Source organism: Mesoplodon bidens, assembly GCF_964165515.1.
Source record: "Mesoplodon bidens genome assembly, chromosome: 15".
Lineage (NCBI taxonomy): Eukaryota > Metazoa > Chordata > Mammalia > Artiodactyla > Ziphiidae > Mesoplodon > Mesoplodon bidens.
The window spans coordinates 23,401,917-23,417,295 of NC_138171.1; the positions used below are offsets into that span (position 1 = coordinate 23,401,917).

General features: G+C 49.4%; 1 protein-coding gene across 22 annotated transcripts in view; it reads right to left on the reverse strand.

Moving 5' to 3' along the window:
* The window catches only part of EPB41L1 (erythrocyte membrane protein band 4.1 like 1), a 142,745-nt gene that overhangs the window by 42,528 nt on the left and 84,838 nt on the right, over positions 1 to 15,379 (reverse strand). For all 22 annotated transcript variants that reach the window (XM_081255771.1, XM_081255772.1, XM_081255770.1 and 19 more), the window contains 6 exons: positions 13,458 to 13,648; positions 12,384 to 12,548; positions 10,347 to 10,451; positions 9,691 to 9,733; positions 6,300 to 6,375; positions 681 to 899 (listed from right to left, as the gene is read on the reverse strand). In XM_081255771.1, the coding sequence (XP_081111897.1) occupies positions 681 to 899; positions 6,300 to 6,375; positions 9,691 to 9,733; positions 10,347 to 10,451; positions 12,384 to 12,548; positions 13,458 to 13,634 (785 nt within the window). In that variant the 5' untranslated portion in view covers positions 13,635 to 13,648. The remainder of the gene's footprint in view (positions 1 to 680; positions 900 to 6,299; positions 6,376 to 9,690; positions 9,734 to 10,346; positions 10,452 to 12,383; positions 12,549 to 13,457; positions 13,649 to 15,379) is intronic.

Below are 15,379 nucleotides of genomic sequence, written 5' to 3' on the forward strand. Positions count from 1 at the left end.
AATACAGGTAAAAAATGGGGCTGATGGGTTAAATACCCAGCCCATAATCACACAACTAGTTAACTATCTTCTAACTCCTGGCACAAGCTGCTTTCCACTGCACAATCAACTACTCAACCCCTCAAATCACAGAGCAACAATAATAGCCACCATGCAGTGTGTCGCTAAGATGCACCATTTAGCCCCTCCAGGACCCTACAGCATAGGTTTTATTAGTGCCCCCATTAAACAAATGAGGAAACTAAAGCACAGGCAAGTGAAATGACCAGCCCGAGATCCCCTGGTTAGAAAGAGACAGAGCCAAAAGGTGCACCAGATGGTCTGGCTTTAGAATGTAAACTTTTGTATGCCTGGAGCCATCAGGACACTTACCCAGGGACACACAATCATTATTATCATCTCCAGTTGGCAGTTAAAGAGACCGATTCTCAGAGGCCAAGGACAGGGAACTACCACACCAGTACAAGAGCTTAAGAACCTGAAGTTCCAAGCAGTCATTTAAGGTCACAGAGCAAGTTACCATCATTCCCATCTGATGAGATGATGTGCTCTCAGACACACCTCACGTTAGCGGCAGAGCCAGGTGGGGCACTTACAGCATACGATCCGGTGGCCTAGCCAGGAAGGTTCTGGCCAACAGGGCAAGGAGCAAGGGGAGGCCTGGGCGGAGGCCCTCTCACCTGTACGTCTTGTGCAACTCCATGATCCTTTCTTCCAGCTCCCGGGTCTGGTTAGGGGCGAAGCGGAGCTCGCTGACATAGTTGCCCACATGCTCCTCGGCATCATAGTCGCCCAGCTCAGCCTGCACGGCATAGGAGCCCAGCAGGGCATGCGTGACGAAGGAGCAGGGCAGGCGGCCCGTGATGATGTCCGCCCGCAGCTGCAGGCACAGGTAGTATCTGGACATAGGGGAGAGCTGGCATGGGCACGGGGGCCACTCCCTCCCTAGATTCCCCCAAGCACAGCTGCCCACCGGTCCATCAGCACCAACTGACCAACGCTCAGCTCAGCAGAAGAGGAATGTTCCCAGACACTGGCATATCGTGTGTTAATACTTTGGGTGTATGCTAGAAGATGGTTATGTAACATTTCGTGCAACGTTAAGCATTTTTGTTCATTTCTAAGTTTGAGGGATTTTTCCTACTATAGGAACATTTTCAATTTCTAACTCAGTTCAAGCTAAATTAGGACTGCTTTGCTGGTTTAACCATTTTTTTTAATGTGATGCATTTTTAATTATACCATTAATATACTCTTATTGTGGGAAAAATGTAAACTTTAGAGATAATTCTAAATTTCCTCTTGATGTCCCATTCTCAGTCCTAACTCCCACCCCCAGAGGTCACTCCTGTTATCCCTGTGGTGTTTAGACCATTTTCCTCCATGGACATATAGAAATGCATGTGGTTTTCACATGATCATCTCCATGGATGTAGAAAAAGCATTTGATAAAATTCAACAACGATTCATGATAAAAATCTCTTATGAAAGTGTGTATAGAGGGAACATATCTCAACATAATAAAAGCTACTTATGACAAACCCATAGCCAATATAATACTCAACAGTGAAAGCTGAAAACCTTCTCGCTAAAATCTGGAACAAGACAAGGATACCCACTCTCACCACTTCTATTCAACATAGTATTTCAAGTCCTTGCTACAGCATTTAGTCAGGAAAAAGAAATAAAAGGTATCCAGATTGGTAGGGAAGAGGTAAAATTGTCATTATACGCAGACAACAAAAATTGGTAGGGAAGAGGTAAAATTGTCATTATATGCAGATGACATGATACTATATACAGAAAGCCCTAAAGACGCCACACAAAAACTGCTAGAACTGACAAATGAATTCAGCAAGATAGCAGGATACAAGATTAACATACAGAAATTGGTTGCATTTCTTTACACTTAACAATAAAATATCAGAAAGGAAATGTAAAAAAAAAATCCCTTTTATTTATTTTTTTAATCTATGGTTTTTATTTTTAATTTCTGAATGCATCCAAGTGCTTCAAAATTATTAAAACTGAAACATTATACAGCAAGAAAAAAAAACTTCTTTCTTGCCACCATGGAACAAGTTACCAATCCTCTACATACAGGAGCTCCATTATTGCTGAAAAAATCCCTTTTAAAATAACATCAAAAATAAAATAAAATACTTAGGAATAAACCTGACCAAGGAGGTAAAAGACTTATATGCTGAGAACTGTAAAACATTAATAAAGGAAATTGAAGATGATTCAAAGAAATGGAAAGATATCCCGTGCTCTTGCATTGGAAGAATTAACATTGTTAAAATGGCCATACTACCCATAACAATCTACAGATTTAATGCAATCCCTATCAAATTACCCGTGACATTTTTCACAGAACTAGAATAAATAATCCTAAAATTTATATGGAACCATAAAAGACCCAGAATTGCCAAAGTAATCCTGAGGAAAAAGAACAAAGCAGGAGGGACTTCCCTGGTGGCGCAGTGGTTAAGAATCCACCTGCCAGTGCAGCGGACACGGGTTGGAGCCCTGGTCTGGGGAGACCCCACCTGCTGCGGAGCAACTAAGCCCATGCGCCACAACTATTGAGCCTACACTCTACAGCCCATGAGCCACAACTACTGAAGCCCACCCGTGCTCTGCAATGAGAAGACACTGCAATGAGAAGCCCACATGGCACAATGAAGACTCAATGCAGCCAAAAATAAATAAATATTTTTTTTTTAAAAAAGAACAAAGCAGGAGGCATAACCCTCCCAGATTTCAGACAATACTACAAAGCTACAGTGATCAAAACAGCATGATACTGGCACAAAAACAGACATATGGATCAATGGAACAGAATAGAGAGCCCAGAAATACACCCACACACCTATGGTCAATTAATCTTCGACAAAGGAGGCAAGAACATGCAATGGGGAAAAGACAGTCTCTTCAGCAAGTGGTGTTGGGAAAGTTGGACAGCTGCATGTAAACCAATGAAGTTAGAACACATCCTCACACCATACACAAAAATAAACTCAAAATGGCTTAAAGACTTAAATATAAGACAGGACACCATAAAATTCCTAGAAGTGAACATAGGCAAAACATTCTGACATAAATCATACCAACATTTTCTTAGGTCAGTCTGCCAAGGCCATAGAAAGAAAATCAAAAGTAAACAAATGGAACCTAAGCAAACTTACAAGCTGTTGCACAGCAAAGGAAACCATAAGCAAAACAAAAAGACAACCTACAGACTGGGAGAAAATATTTGCAAATGATGTAACCAACAAGGGCTTAATTTCCAAAATACACAAACAGCTCATACAACTCAATAACAAAAAAACAAAACAACCCAATCAAAAAGTAGGCAGAAGACCTAAATAGACATTTCTCCAAAATGACATATAGATGGCAAATAGGCACATGAAAAGATGCCCATCATTGGTAAATATTAGAGAAATGCAAATCAATACTACAGTGAGGTACCACCTCACACCGGTCAGAATGGCCATCATTAAAAAGTCTGCAAAAAACAAATGCTGGAGAGGGTGTGGAAAAAAGGAAACCCTCCTACACTGTTGGTGGGAATGTAAATTGGTGCAGCCACTATGGAAAACAGTACGGAAGTTCCTCAAAAAACTAAAAATACAGTTGCCATATGATCCAGCAATCGCGCTCCTGGGCATATATCCAGAAAAAAACTGTAATTAGAAAAGATACATGCACCCCTATGTTCACAGCAGCACTATTTACATTAGCCAAGACATGGAAGCAATCTAAATGTCCATCGACAGATGAGTGGATAAAGAAGATGTGGTACATATATACAATGGAATATTGCTCAGCCATAAAAAGAATGAAATATTGCCATTTACAGCAACATGGATGCAACTAGAGATTATCATACTAAGTGAAGGAAGTCAGAAACAGAAAGACAAATACCACATGATATCACTTACATGTGGAATCTAAAATATGACACAAATGAACTTATCTATGAAACAGAAACAGACTCACAGACATAGAAAACAGACTTGTGGTTGCCAAAGGGGAGACGGGGTGGGGGAGGGATGGAATGGGAGTTTGGGATCAGCAGATGCAAACTATTATATATAGAATGGATAAACAACAAGGTCCTACTGTATAGCACAGGGAACGATACTCAATATCCTATAATAAACCATAATGGAAAAGAATATGAAAAAGAATATGAATATATGTATATATAACTGAATCATTTTCTGTACAGCAGAAATTAACACAACATTGTAAATCAACTATACTTCAATAAAATAAATTTTTTAAAATGCATGTGGTTTTGGTTCATGGGTGTCTTTTACCATGTAAATGCTATCAAATGCTATATCTGACCACACAGCTTGCTTTTTCACTCCCAACTATGTGCCTTAGAGCCCTTCCCACGTCAGCACACGTGACCTGACTTTATTCATTTTAACTTCACCATTTTTTTTCCAATTACATGTTTCTTTTCCTTTTAAGTGGCTTTTACTTAGTATAGTTTTTACTGCTCCACGATATTATTTTGCAGTCAGAACTGAAGCTCTGGCCGAAAGTACAGTACTTGCGGCCTCAGTGTGTGCTCAGAGCCACGGCAGAGGCTCAGAATCAGCAGCAGCTCAAACATTACAGGCATCGCGTGTGGGCTTATAAGCATATCATTCAAAAGTCTCCAAATTCAGAAATCATTACCAAACACACTGATCAGTCTTTCATTTCAGTCACTTTGTCATTCTGACCAGTTAACTTGGGTCTAAATATTTTTTACTAAATCAGCTGCTACTACCACCCCATCTTCTGAGGCCAGCCACACCGGGCAGGGCTAACTTCCTTCCTGGTGTCCCTAGAGGCCCAATGTCCAGGGACCAGCACAAAGAGGAGAGGCACCAGTGGGCGAGACCAGGGGGTGGGGGCTGTACTGGTCTAAAGCTCTCAGCCCTTTCGGGAATGACGTTTAGACCCTGCGGCTGCCACCTTGGCCCCAAGCTGACCTCAGGGATTAGAGCAGGGCTAATGAGGCCAAGGTCTCAGGTCTGATCTATTCCAGGGGTATCTGTTTTATCTCCCAAGGCCAGAGTCCGTATCTTGACCTTGGCCCATTGCCTGGCAAATGGCAGAGATTAAGGAGGGACCCAATGGGAGACAGAGGATGTCTTAGTAGCTCCCTCTCCTGCTGTAGGAATAACTCCAAGCCACTTCCTATGGTTGGTGGGTGTTTAGGGCCCAGCACACGGAGGACACATCCCCAGGATATTGTAAAGTAAGACTATCTCTTTGGAAGGGGCTTAGATAAAGAGAAAGGCCCCTCCCTGTTTTGGATTTCAGAGGCAGGATGAGCCCCAAGGAAGCGCTCATCCTGAGAGATGCTTTGCACCCCCTTCTAATCTTTAAGCCTTGTTATCTACTGGCACTGAGGCACAGGGCCTGCACCTACAATCCACGTTCACCCCAGCAGCCTGGGCTTGCCTCCCTGGGGTGGTCACATGCCTCATTTGACTCCCACACGCCTGCCATGTGCACAGAGTAGCACACAGGACTGAACTCCCACTTGCAAAGGCATCTGTGTTCTTATCTCTCCTATCCCCAAAGTTAAAACCTGGCGGTCCAGCCAGCACATCAGCCTTCACCTTCAGACATGTATGGTTTATCCTACCCAGAGATGGCCCACACCATGCGTTTTTTTTTTTTTTTTTTTTGGAGGTACGCGGGCCTCTCACCGTCGTGGCCTCTCCCGTTGCGGAGCACGGGCTCCGGACGCGCAGGCTCAGCGGCCATGGCTCACAGGCCTAGCTGCTCCACGGCATGTGGGATCTTCCCAGACCGGGGCACGAACCCGCGTCCCCTGCATCAGCAGGCGGACTCTCAGTCACTGCGCCACCAGGGAAGCCCCACACCATGCTTTTTAAGAGTTTAAATTAGTTGCCAATATTTAAAAAGTGTGGTTTTTACTCTCAAATCTCTAGCTTCACTCCAACTATCAGGCCTGATCCCCACATGGCAGTGACTGCCCGAGCAGAACAGCAACTGTTTTAAGCGGCATCTGTCCTCTTGAATTCACACTGAGCCCCACTGTTCCCTGCGACACCGCCCCTTCTGAAGTCAAGGGTCAGTTGCCAACCACTCTGTTTGCATCACTTTCTCTTGCACTGAGTTGGCTGCCCTTGTTGATGCTGTCTGCCTGGCCTCAGTAGGCATCTGGGTTTGCACCTGCCACCATGTACCCATATACCACCTTGTGTCTCCCAGGGCTCTGTGTCCATCCCCCTCCACCACCACCCCTCCCCAGCCCTCACCTTGTGATGTCTTCTGTCAGCTGGGCAGGGTCAGGGGGGTAGAACTTGACTGTGAAGGCAAAATTCCAGGGGCTGCCTGAGAGGAGAAGATAGGGGAGAGATCAGAGAGGCCCCATCTCCCCCGTGGGTGTCCCAGATGCACCATGCCATGGGCAATTTTTCAGTCTTCCCATAACAATCATCTTAGGACAATCCAATAAGAGAACCTGGCACATTATTCCCACTTGACAGATGAGGAGACTGAGGCCCAGATTAACAGACTTGTGAACTAGCAGTGGGAAGGAAGGTAGAAAGAAAGAAAACAATGGTGCATGCCAGGCATGCTGTTAATTACTTTACAAACGTTGCTTCATTAAACCTCACAATATCCCTGTAAGTAAGTCCTATGATTATCCCCATTTTGTAAATGAGGACGGTGAGGCCCAGGCAGTAAAGTGGCCAGTCCAAGGTCACAAGCTAGGAAGTGGCAATGCTGAGGTTCAGCCCCAGGCCACCTGGATCCAGAGCCCATGCTCTTCCCTCTACACCAAAGTCTGTGCCCCAGGACATTAATGGGAAGATAATTAATCTAGAAAATACCACATTAAACAGGTTTCCTAACTTTGGACTTCTCAGAGTCCTCACTCTGCTACTGTGCATTGCACCTCTTGAAGGGGGACATGCATTCAAGAGTTCCCAAAATCCATTTGACCTGTTGCATCTATTTGTCACAGGACATCCTTTCAGATTAAAGTTTCTCAGAAAACATGTTGCAAAACTCTGCCCTATATAATGTTGACTCCATCTCAGATGGCAGAATTGGATTATAAACAAGACCCAAAAGCAAATATGATGGGCTAAAAGTAACAAAGAACGTTTCACAGGGATAAATGTTAACCTCCACGTTTAGATATGAAAAATCAATGGTACACATTTACAAGGTAGAGAAAAATAAACGCTGAGGTTTCAGCTGAAGCAAGCTCTGCAAACCAAGAAGAGGGATGACCACTTAAGAAGAGGCGGGAGGGAGGAGGCCTTGATGAAAGGCCATAATCCAGAACAATGGTCAGACCACCCCTGGGACATTTTGGGCTCCATGCTCTAAAGGGACCTCTGACAAAGTGAGAAAGAGGGGCCCATCCAGGGCAGGGCTGTGGACATGAAGGGCGGGAGGCCATGCCATCACTACCATCCTTGTCCCTGTGGGCATCACCATCTTCACCCTACAGCTATCATGCCTCCAACACTTACTAAGTGCTGGTCGCTTGGCTTGCTAAGAACTTTACACGTGTTTTTGGAATTTAATCTTTATAGTGATCCTAAGGTAGACTTTCCTTTTAATAGATGAAGGTTTTGAGAGGTTAAGTCATTCTCCCAGGATCACCCAGCTAGTTAGCGACAGAAAACAGGTCTAAGCCTCTGATCATATGACTCCACAACCTAGGCTCCTGACTGCAGCTGACTCCTTAGAAACAGCAGCCTCAAGGGGAAACAATCCCTGTCTCAAGAATAATAATGGGGGAGTTCCCTGGTGGCCTAGTTGTTAGGATTCCGGGCTTTCACTGCCATGGCCCGGGTTCAATCCCTGGCCGGGGAGCTGAGATCCCACAAGCCGCACAGCCAAGGAAAAAAGAGAGCGAGAGAATAATGGTAATAATTAATAACAGTAATAATGGCTAATACAACCTGGGTGTTACTGTGGGCAGGCAACACCTAATAACTCATTTAATCCTCACAACAACCCTAAAGATAAGGGTTACCCCCACTTTACAGATGATGAGGCACAGAGCAATTAAATAACACGAGAAGCAGTGATGGAGTCAGGATTCAAATCCAGGCAGTCTACTTCCCGCGTCTGTCCTTTTAACCATCACACCAGATTGCCTCCTACTATGTGAAGCACCTACTATGTGCTGGCTGTTGTCCACACTCACATCACTGAACCTTCATCCCCACCTAACGAGGCAGTAATCACTAATCCACTTGCTAGGGAGATGTGGGAATCCAGAGAGGTAGAGGAATTGCCCCCAGTGCCCTAGGTGATGGGCCCTGAGATTTGGGAGGAAACATACCCAACTCTGAAGGCCAGGACATAAGGACTCAGGTGCCACCTTCAGAAGGTTGGAGTTGTCACAAATCAAGAAAATGGGTAAAAAATTGCTCTGTGGGGGCCCCAGAAGCCAGAACCGGGGTGAATGGGTGGAAACTGCAGGGGTAGGAACAGAGACTGTGGCTTTACTAAATAAAGGAGGAAGCCCTCCTCCTTCATAACCCGAGGGGATCACTTCTTGCCCTGGGGAGGGAGCTGAGACCCAAAGATTCTGTCAGCAGCTTCTCTTTTCTAAGGTCCTGGTCCTTCTCAAACACTCTCAGCCACTGTGTGTGTTCTGATTCTTTCAGGCACGAGAGCCAGGCCTCCCAGCTGGGCTGGGGTTCCTGGGGACAGCAGAAAGGCCAGGCCTAGGACCCTGTTGGCCCCAGAGAAGGGGGCTCTGTCCGTGAGCCTGCCTCTTTATCTCCAACTGACAGGAGGCGACAGGAAGCATCCCTCAAGCCCCCTCCTGCATAGTCAGCTGGCATCCCTAGGCCCAGCTGCCTGCTGTCACGGCAACAGGCTTGGCTATAGCTTTCCAGCCAGGGGACCAGGAAGCCCAAGCACAGCCAAGGGGAGGAGCCCCCAGTGGAGGCAGCGCTGCCTCTAGGCTCCAAGTCCCCACTCACTGCATGCCCCCTGGCTGAGGCCACCTACCTCCCCCTTCTGGCGTTTGAAGGCTGCCCCGCCCCTCGCAACATGCCTTTTTTTCCTCTGGGCCAGAAAAGACAGGTTTTTGGCCTACTCATCTGTCTTCAACCCAGGCCTTGAAAAGAGTGCAGGATGGTGCCGGGAGGCCAGGGCTCAAGACCTGGCGTGGCCCATACCCCACTCTGTGATCTTGGGTAAATAACTGCCTCTTTCTGGGCCTCAGTCACCCATCATTAAACACAGGACACATTCACTCCTCTCAGTTGGCAGTAGCCTAGAGTACTGTGGGGACAAGGATTCTGAGCTGAGTCAAAGGTCACTGATCACCGAAGCCTGCACTGGCCCTGGACAGAAGGGTGGCTGTTTTGAGGCCATCAGTTTGTCCCCTTGTCCTAGATGACTCTGCAGGTCCTTTCCAGGGCTGCCATCCGGAAGGCAGCTGTGATCCCTCTGCTAACCTGCTGGGTGACTCCTCTTGTCCAGGCCTCAGGCTCCTCATGTCTAAAACAATACCCTGCCTTTCCCAAGATCTGCCACACACAGCAAACGAACTCATGGGTCCGAACGCACTTCCCAAAGGAGGAAGGGGCAGCACAACTAGGGCCCTCGAGGCCTGGAGCGCCCCCTCCACCCTTCCACTACCAGTTCCAACCACAGCAAGTCACTCACTCCGGATCTGCTTCTTGATTTCCTTGGAGGGGTCCAGCCAGTTCTGTAGGAGAAGATAGAGCTCTTTAGAGGGAGATGGAGGAGGGCACTTGGGTAGGGCTAGGAGAGAGAAAAGTCCCGAAATGGCCTGCCAACAGCCCCTTAGCTGGGAACACCCTTCCCTGGCTGAGCTGTCTGGGTCCTTTCCCCTGGGACTGGGAGGTGAGGGAATGAGGCCTGGCTTCACTCAGGGTTTGGGACCCGGGGCCCTGGGCGTGGCATTGCTTGGAGGCAGCACGGTGAACGGGTAATGCAGCTGCAGTGGGATTGGTGGGAAGAAGGAAACTCAGGCAGGAGCTTCCCAAGGGTGGGGAAGAGGGGCTGGGGGTGAGTGCCTCAGCTCCCACAGGAAGCCATGCCACGGCTCTCCAGATACCCATCTGGGGCTGACTTGCAGGACCCCAAGGAAGGACAGGGGCACAGGGGAGACAGAGAACTGAGGATGGACAGGGCAGGCTGAACCCTGGAGGCGTGCAGACAGAAGGTACCTAATGAAGATCTGAGGACTGATGGAAGCCATGGGATGTGGCCAGGTCAATGGGTGCCTAAGGGAAGAGACATCCCCCCCACCACCCAGGGCAGGCCTTCCAGCCAGCCCCAGTCCCCAGCCCAGGTACCTTCTGGCTGTCGGCATCACAGAAGGTCAGGCCAAAGTAGTCCTTCTCCAGGAGGTTGAGGTGCTCACAGACCAGGTCAAACAGCACCTGGCCCCGGCCGTGTTTCTGAAGAGAAGGGCAGAGCTGCCGTGAGGCCGGAACACACCTCAGGGTGGGGCGGGGAGATGCCCCAGGCTCCACCAGGACAACATGAAAACCCACAGGAGGTTTCCAGCATCTGGGGAGGATCTCAGCACTCCTGCCACCCACCAGGCTCTGCTCTCCAAGTCCTAAGGAATCCTGGGGGGACACTAATGCCTAGCCCATCGACTGCCTTCTTCCAAGCCCTCCTGGGGTCCTCCTAGAACTCAGACCTGCTTGGGGGAAAGCCAGAGTGGGGTGGGGCAGTGACTGATTTTTCCTTCCTGTACAGTGATTAGGAGAAACAGGCTAAGTTGGACCCAAGGAGCAGAAAACCAGAAGTCTGAGTTTTGAGTGTGAGAGGAAGAGACAAGCCACCTGACATGTGAGGGACATGGGCAAGGGAGGAGGGGAGGGCCTGGGACTCAGTGTCACAGCATGACTCTCCTCCCCTGGCCCCTCCCCTTACACTAGGGGAGCATCACCTCTACCCAGGCAGCAAGTGAGGTTCCACAGGGGCTCACAGAGTCTAAATCAGCCTCAGTTGCAAGCAGCACTGTTCGAGCCACCTTCTCCCCCCAACTCCCATCAGCAAGGCGTGGTGCCTCTCTGAACACCATCTGGTACTGAGGATTCAGAAAGACAAAGCTCAGAACCTAGCTGGGTACCCCAAACCCACAGGGGTGAGGATGAACATCAATAAAGGGATCACGGGGCAGGGGACGTGTGAAGCAGTCACTACCCAAAGAGGCAGCGGACTCCAGGGAGCGGGTGAGGTCCCTGCAAGGTCTGGCTAGGTCACCGGGGAATGGCACCAGACCTGACCGTGGGGAGCAGCTGGGAAACCAAGGGATTCCTGGGCCTAGGGGAGACCTTCAGAGAGAGTGGCCTCGGCCAAACCCTTACACTCTTCTAGGGCAGCTGAAACAGCACCTTGGGGCCACCATGGGCAGGAGGAAAGAGGGAGAAGATATCCCTTTGTTTTGCCCAGGAGTAGGCAAGGTGTCCTACAGGTGTCCACCCTGCAATCTTTCTATGGAAGAAATAAACATTAAAAAAAAAAAAAACCCAACCCGGCAAAGACGACAGAGCCAACCTCCCAGGCCTCAGAAGTCGGTCCCTTAAGACCAGGGATCGGGGGAGAAAGGGAGGTGAGTCCTGTAACTCTCAGCAGTAAGGCCACCCTCTGGACTCTTCCATACATGTGGATGGGCCAGGAATGGTGCCTGGACCGGGGCAGAACCTCGAAGGGGGCGAGTGAGAGCTCAGAATTCGGGTGGGAGTTCCAGCCTGTACAGGAAAGGGAGATGCTACATGTGGGATCAGGAGGGCTGACCCCAGAGAGGAGGTGTCTGCCCAACCACCCACTGTGGGCCAGAGCCATGCCACAGGGTGTCTCCACAGCCTGGGGGGGAGGGTCCTTCCAATGGGCCACCTCCCTGTGCCTGGGGGACACCTCACCATGGAAGCCTCGAGTGACCAGTTTGTCCTGGTGCCCTGGATAGGGTGCTTCACAGGGAGAACCCTTCTCCACACCCGTTATATATGTGAAAATGATTCTGGTTGAAACCTCAGCGTCTGCTGGGTGAGATGAAAGAGCCCAGGTCCTACCAGGCAACAGATCAGCCCCAAAACGGTGACTCCTTGCCGAGGTACAGCCACCCTGAGAAGCCTTTTCCTGGCACCAGCCCTGTGCCTCGCTAACACTATCTGCAATCAGAAGAGCCCTCTGCGGGCCTTGGTGCCACCATCTGTGCAAAGGAGGGCTGGCCAGGTCATCTCCCCAGGACGCGGCAGTCGGTCCAGGCCTCCATGAAGAGTGGATGCCCTCTGGCTTGGCCCAGGCTGAATGCGCACAGAGGCCTGTCCTGGCTCTGAGGACGGTCGACCGAGGGCGGGGCCTGTGGTGCTCCCTACCTCCACCTCACACTCATACTCAGAGGCATCGAGCAGAGTGACTCGGCAGACGGCACTCTTGTATTTCTTGGCGATCTTCTGGGGCGATTTCTGGGCCTTGCTGGGCGTGGTCCTCTCTGACAGGCCATCGGCCTCCCCGAAGTCCTTCTCCTCCATGTCTAGGCTCTGCAGGTCCAACCAAGGGAAGGGTTTAGTCAGCGGGCTAGAAACCATAGCCTTGCATCCAAATGAGATGCAATAAGGATGCAGCTGGGACTCAGACAGACCCCAAGATGAGAGCCACTGCCCTCTAAGACCCCCCAGGTGACCATGGTCTATGGTGGGTGTGTGCAGGAAGACAGCCAGAGCTTCTGCGTACAATGGGTGGGCTCATACGAGGGGTCCACTGCACCCCTGCAGGCGGGAGCATCCCACAAAAACCAAACCCAGAGGCCAGAGCTGTCCTATCCGCCTAGAACAGTGCATGAGTGATCAGGACATGGTCTCCTCCTCCTCGGTCTGTCACTGGGTCTAGCATGAGGCTGGGACTGATCTAGTGGAGGGAAAGGTCAGAGCCCTGCCCACTAGTCCTAACTCTGTCACTGACACCCTCAATGACCTTGGCCAAGTCCCTGCCCTCTCTGGTCCAGTTGTGAATTAGGGGAGGTGTGAATTCAATGTGTAGACGAACCCCCAAGTCCCCTGTCTCTTTTTAGGGTGATGAATTTGGCTCTGCAGTCACCCTGGGCTTGCCCCGCTAGAATGGACAGCCTTGGGGGATAGGAAAATAAGGTTGAAAGAACACCGATTTTCAAAATCAGATCTAGATCTAACTTGCACTCCTGTCACTTTATAGCAATGTGACTTTGGGTAACTCACTTCATCCTGCTGAGGCTCTGTTTCCCCAAGTGTAAAATGGGGAAATCAATAGTTACCTTCTTAGGTCTCAGAGAATTAATTACAGAAATGAACACTGTGCCCCCTGCACAGTGCTTGGCATGTAATGGGTCAATAATACATCTCAGTTTCCTTCTTGCCTCCCTTCTGGAGGACTGGCTGGGCAGGAAGAGGGATCCCCTGCTCTCAGGCACACACCTGTTCTGCAGGCCGAGCGTCCTGATGGGGCGGATGTTTCTCATTGGAGTTGGCCTCGGGATGGCCGTGGCCTGCGGGGGTCACAGGGGTAGTAGCTGCAGCGGCTGCCTCAGGCTGCTGTGGGGCCTCCTCCTGGGCCTTCTTCACCTCAGAATCTGGGCCTGTCTCTGTTGTCATGGTGACCAGCACGCCTGCATTGGCACAAAGGAGAGAGCATGTGATGGGGGAGAGGGGCAGCAATGGTGCGACAGAACGGTGTGAGGGGGACAGGAACCACACACGGAGAGAGACAGATGGAGACAAATGGACAAAGAGCCACAGAGAGAAGGAGGAGGGAGGGAGGGAGAGACAGAGGAAGTGAGGATGGGGACAGAGTCATGAGAAGTGAGGGGTCGGTGGCAACAGCCGAGGTCACAGACCCCCATCCACCCTTGTGCCCATATAGCTCCTCAGGGACTCCAAGCTCTTGGCCCAGGTCTGGAATCAGGGCCCTTCCTAAGGGCGAGGAGAGTCCAGGGGGCCCCACTCTGCCAAGAGCATCAGGGACAGTCAGTGACCACCTCCAGGCAGGCCCTTGGCCAGGCTGTCTCTCCCACTACAGCACCTGGCACACGGTAGCCCCTCAATCAATGTGGGATAAATGGAACTCAACCCAAAGAGCCCTGTGCTCCCGGCCTTTCCAGCCCTGACATCGGACAAGGCTCTTCATGCCCCAAGCCTCAATAATTCCTGCCCCCTGACTTCACAGGGATGTTGTCAGGATGTACTTAAAGGGATAACGCAGGAAGGTACTCTTAAAAAACGCATAGCCCTGATGATGTCAAAGTCAGGCGAACTGGGCTCGGGCTCCACATCTGCCACAAATGGGCAGTCGGTTGGTCTCACTAGGACTCATCCAAAAAGCGAGGGACTTAGAAATTATCTCTGCAACCGACTATTCTTATCATTTCCCCCTCAGAGCAGGAAGTGAGGAGATTTCAGAGAATCAAGGACCTGTTGCCCAGCTGCTCTTTGGAATAAGCAAATTGCAAAGAGAGAAAAGGAGAGAGAGAAAGAAGGAGAGAGAGAGAAAGAAAGAATGGCATGGTCCCATTTTTATATTAAAAAAAATTACCAATAACCTCAACAACACATCTTTGCGTTTGTACACATGTAGTAAAAGATCTGAAAGGATACTTACCAAACTGTTAAGAGAGGTTAATAATTCAGAAGTAGATAAAGGAAAAAGAGAGAGTTCCACAGGGTGGGATAAGAGAGGGAGCTTCATTTTTTTACTTCATACACTTTGGAATTACTTGTATAATTTTAAAAATACATCTATTTTTTTAACCCATGTTGTTTGTTTGTTTGTTTGTTTTTAGGAGGGCAAAAGCACTCATTTCTGACCCCCATTGGTGAAAACAAACCTCTCAAAAAAAAAAAAGTTTGGAGCTAAAACCGGGTAACAGAGAAATGAGCAGGAACCCTCACCCCTGAGTCTAAAGCCTTCCTCTGAATCCATCACACTAAATGAGAAAGATCCAGATGAGACTTGGCAGGTCCCTCCCTCACCCCACCCACCATGGGGCCTTGGATGGGCAGTTAGACAGACAGACACAGGATTCACCCTGGGCTGTGCACATGCTCCAAGCCCCAGCCCCACATTTCCTTTTTATTCTTCAGTTTCTCCCCCTGCCTTCCAGGGGGCACTGGACAGAAAGTCAGGGGCCCTGAGCACCCCACTCAGCCACCCAACATCTCTAGGGCCCTAGAGAGGTCATGAGCATCCTCAGTTCCCACCTCGTGGATAATGAGTGGAACATTTTGTAAGCTGGAGTTCATAGCACAAATGAGAGGGTCTGTTGTTATGGATGCCGCTGTTAAGAAGATGAGGAGGAAGGGAAGGCCTTGGTCCACATTGCCTCATCCCCACCCAAAAATGC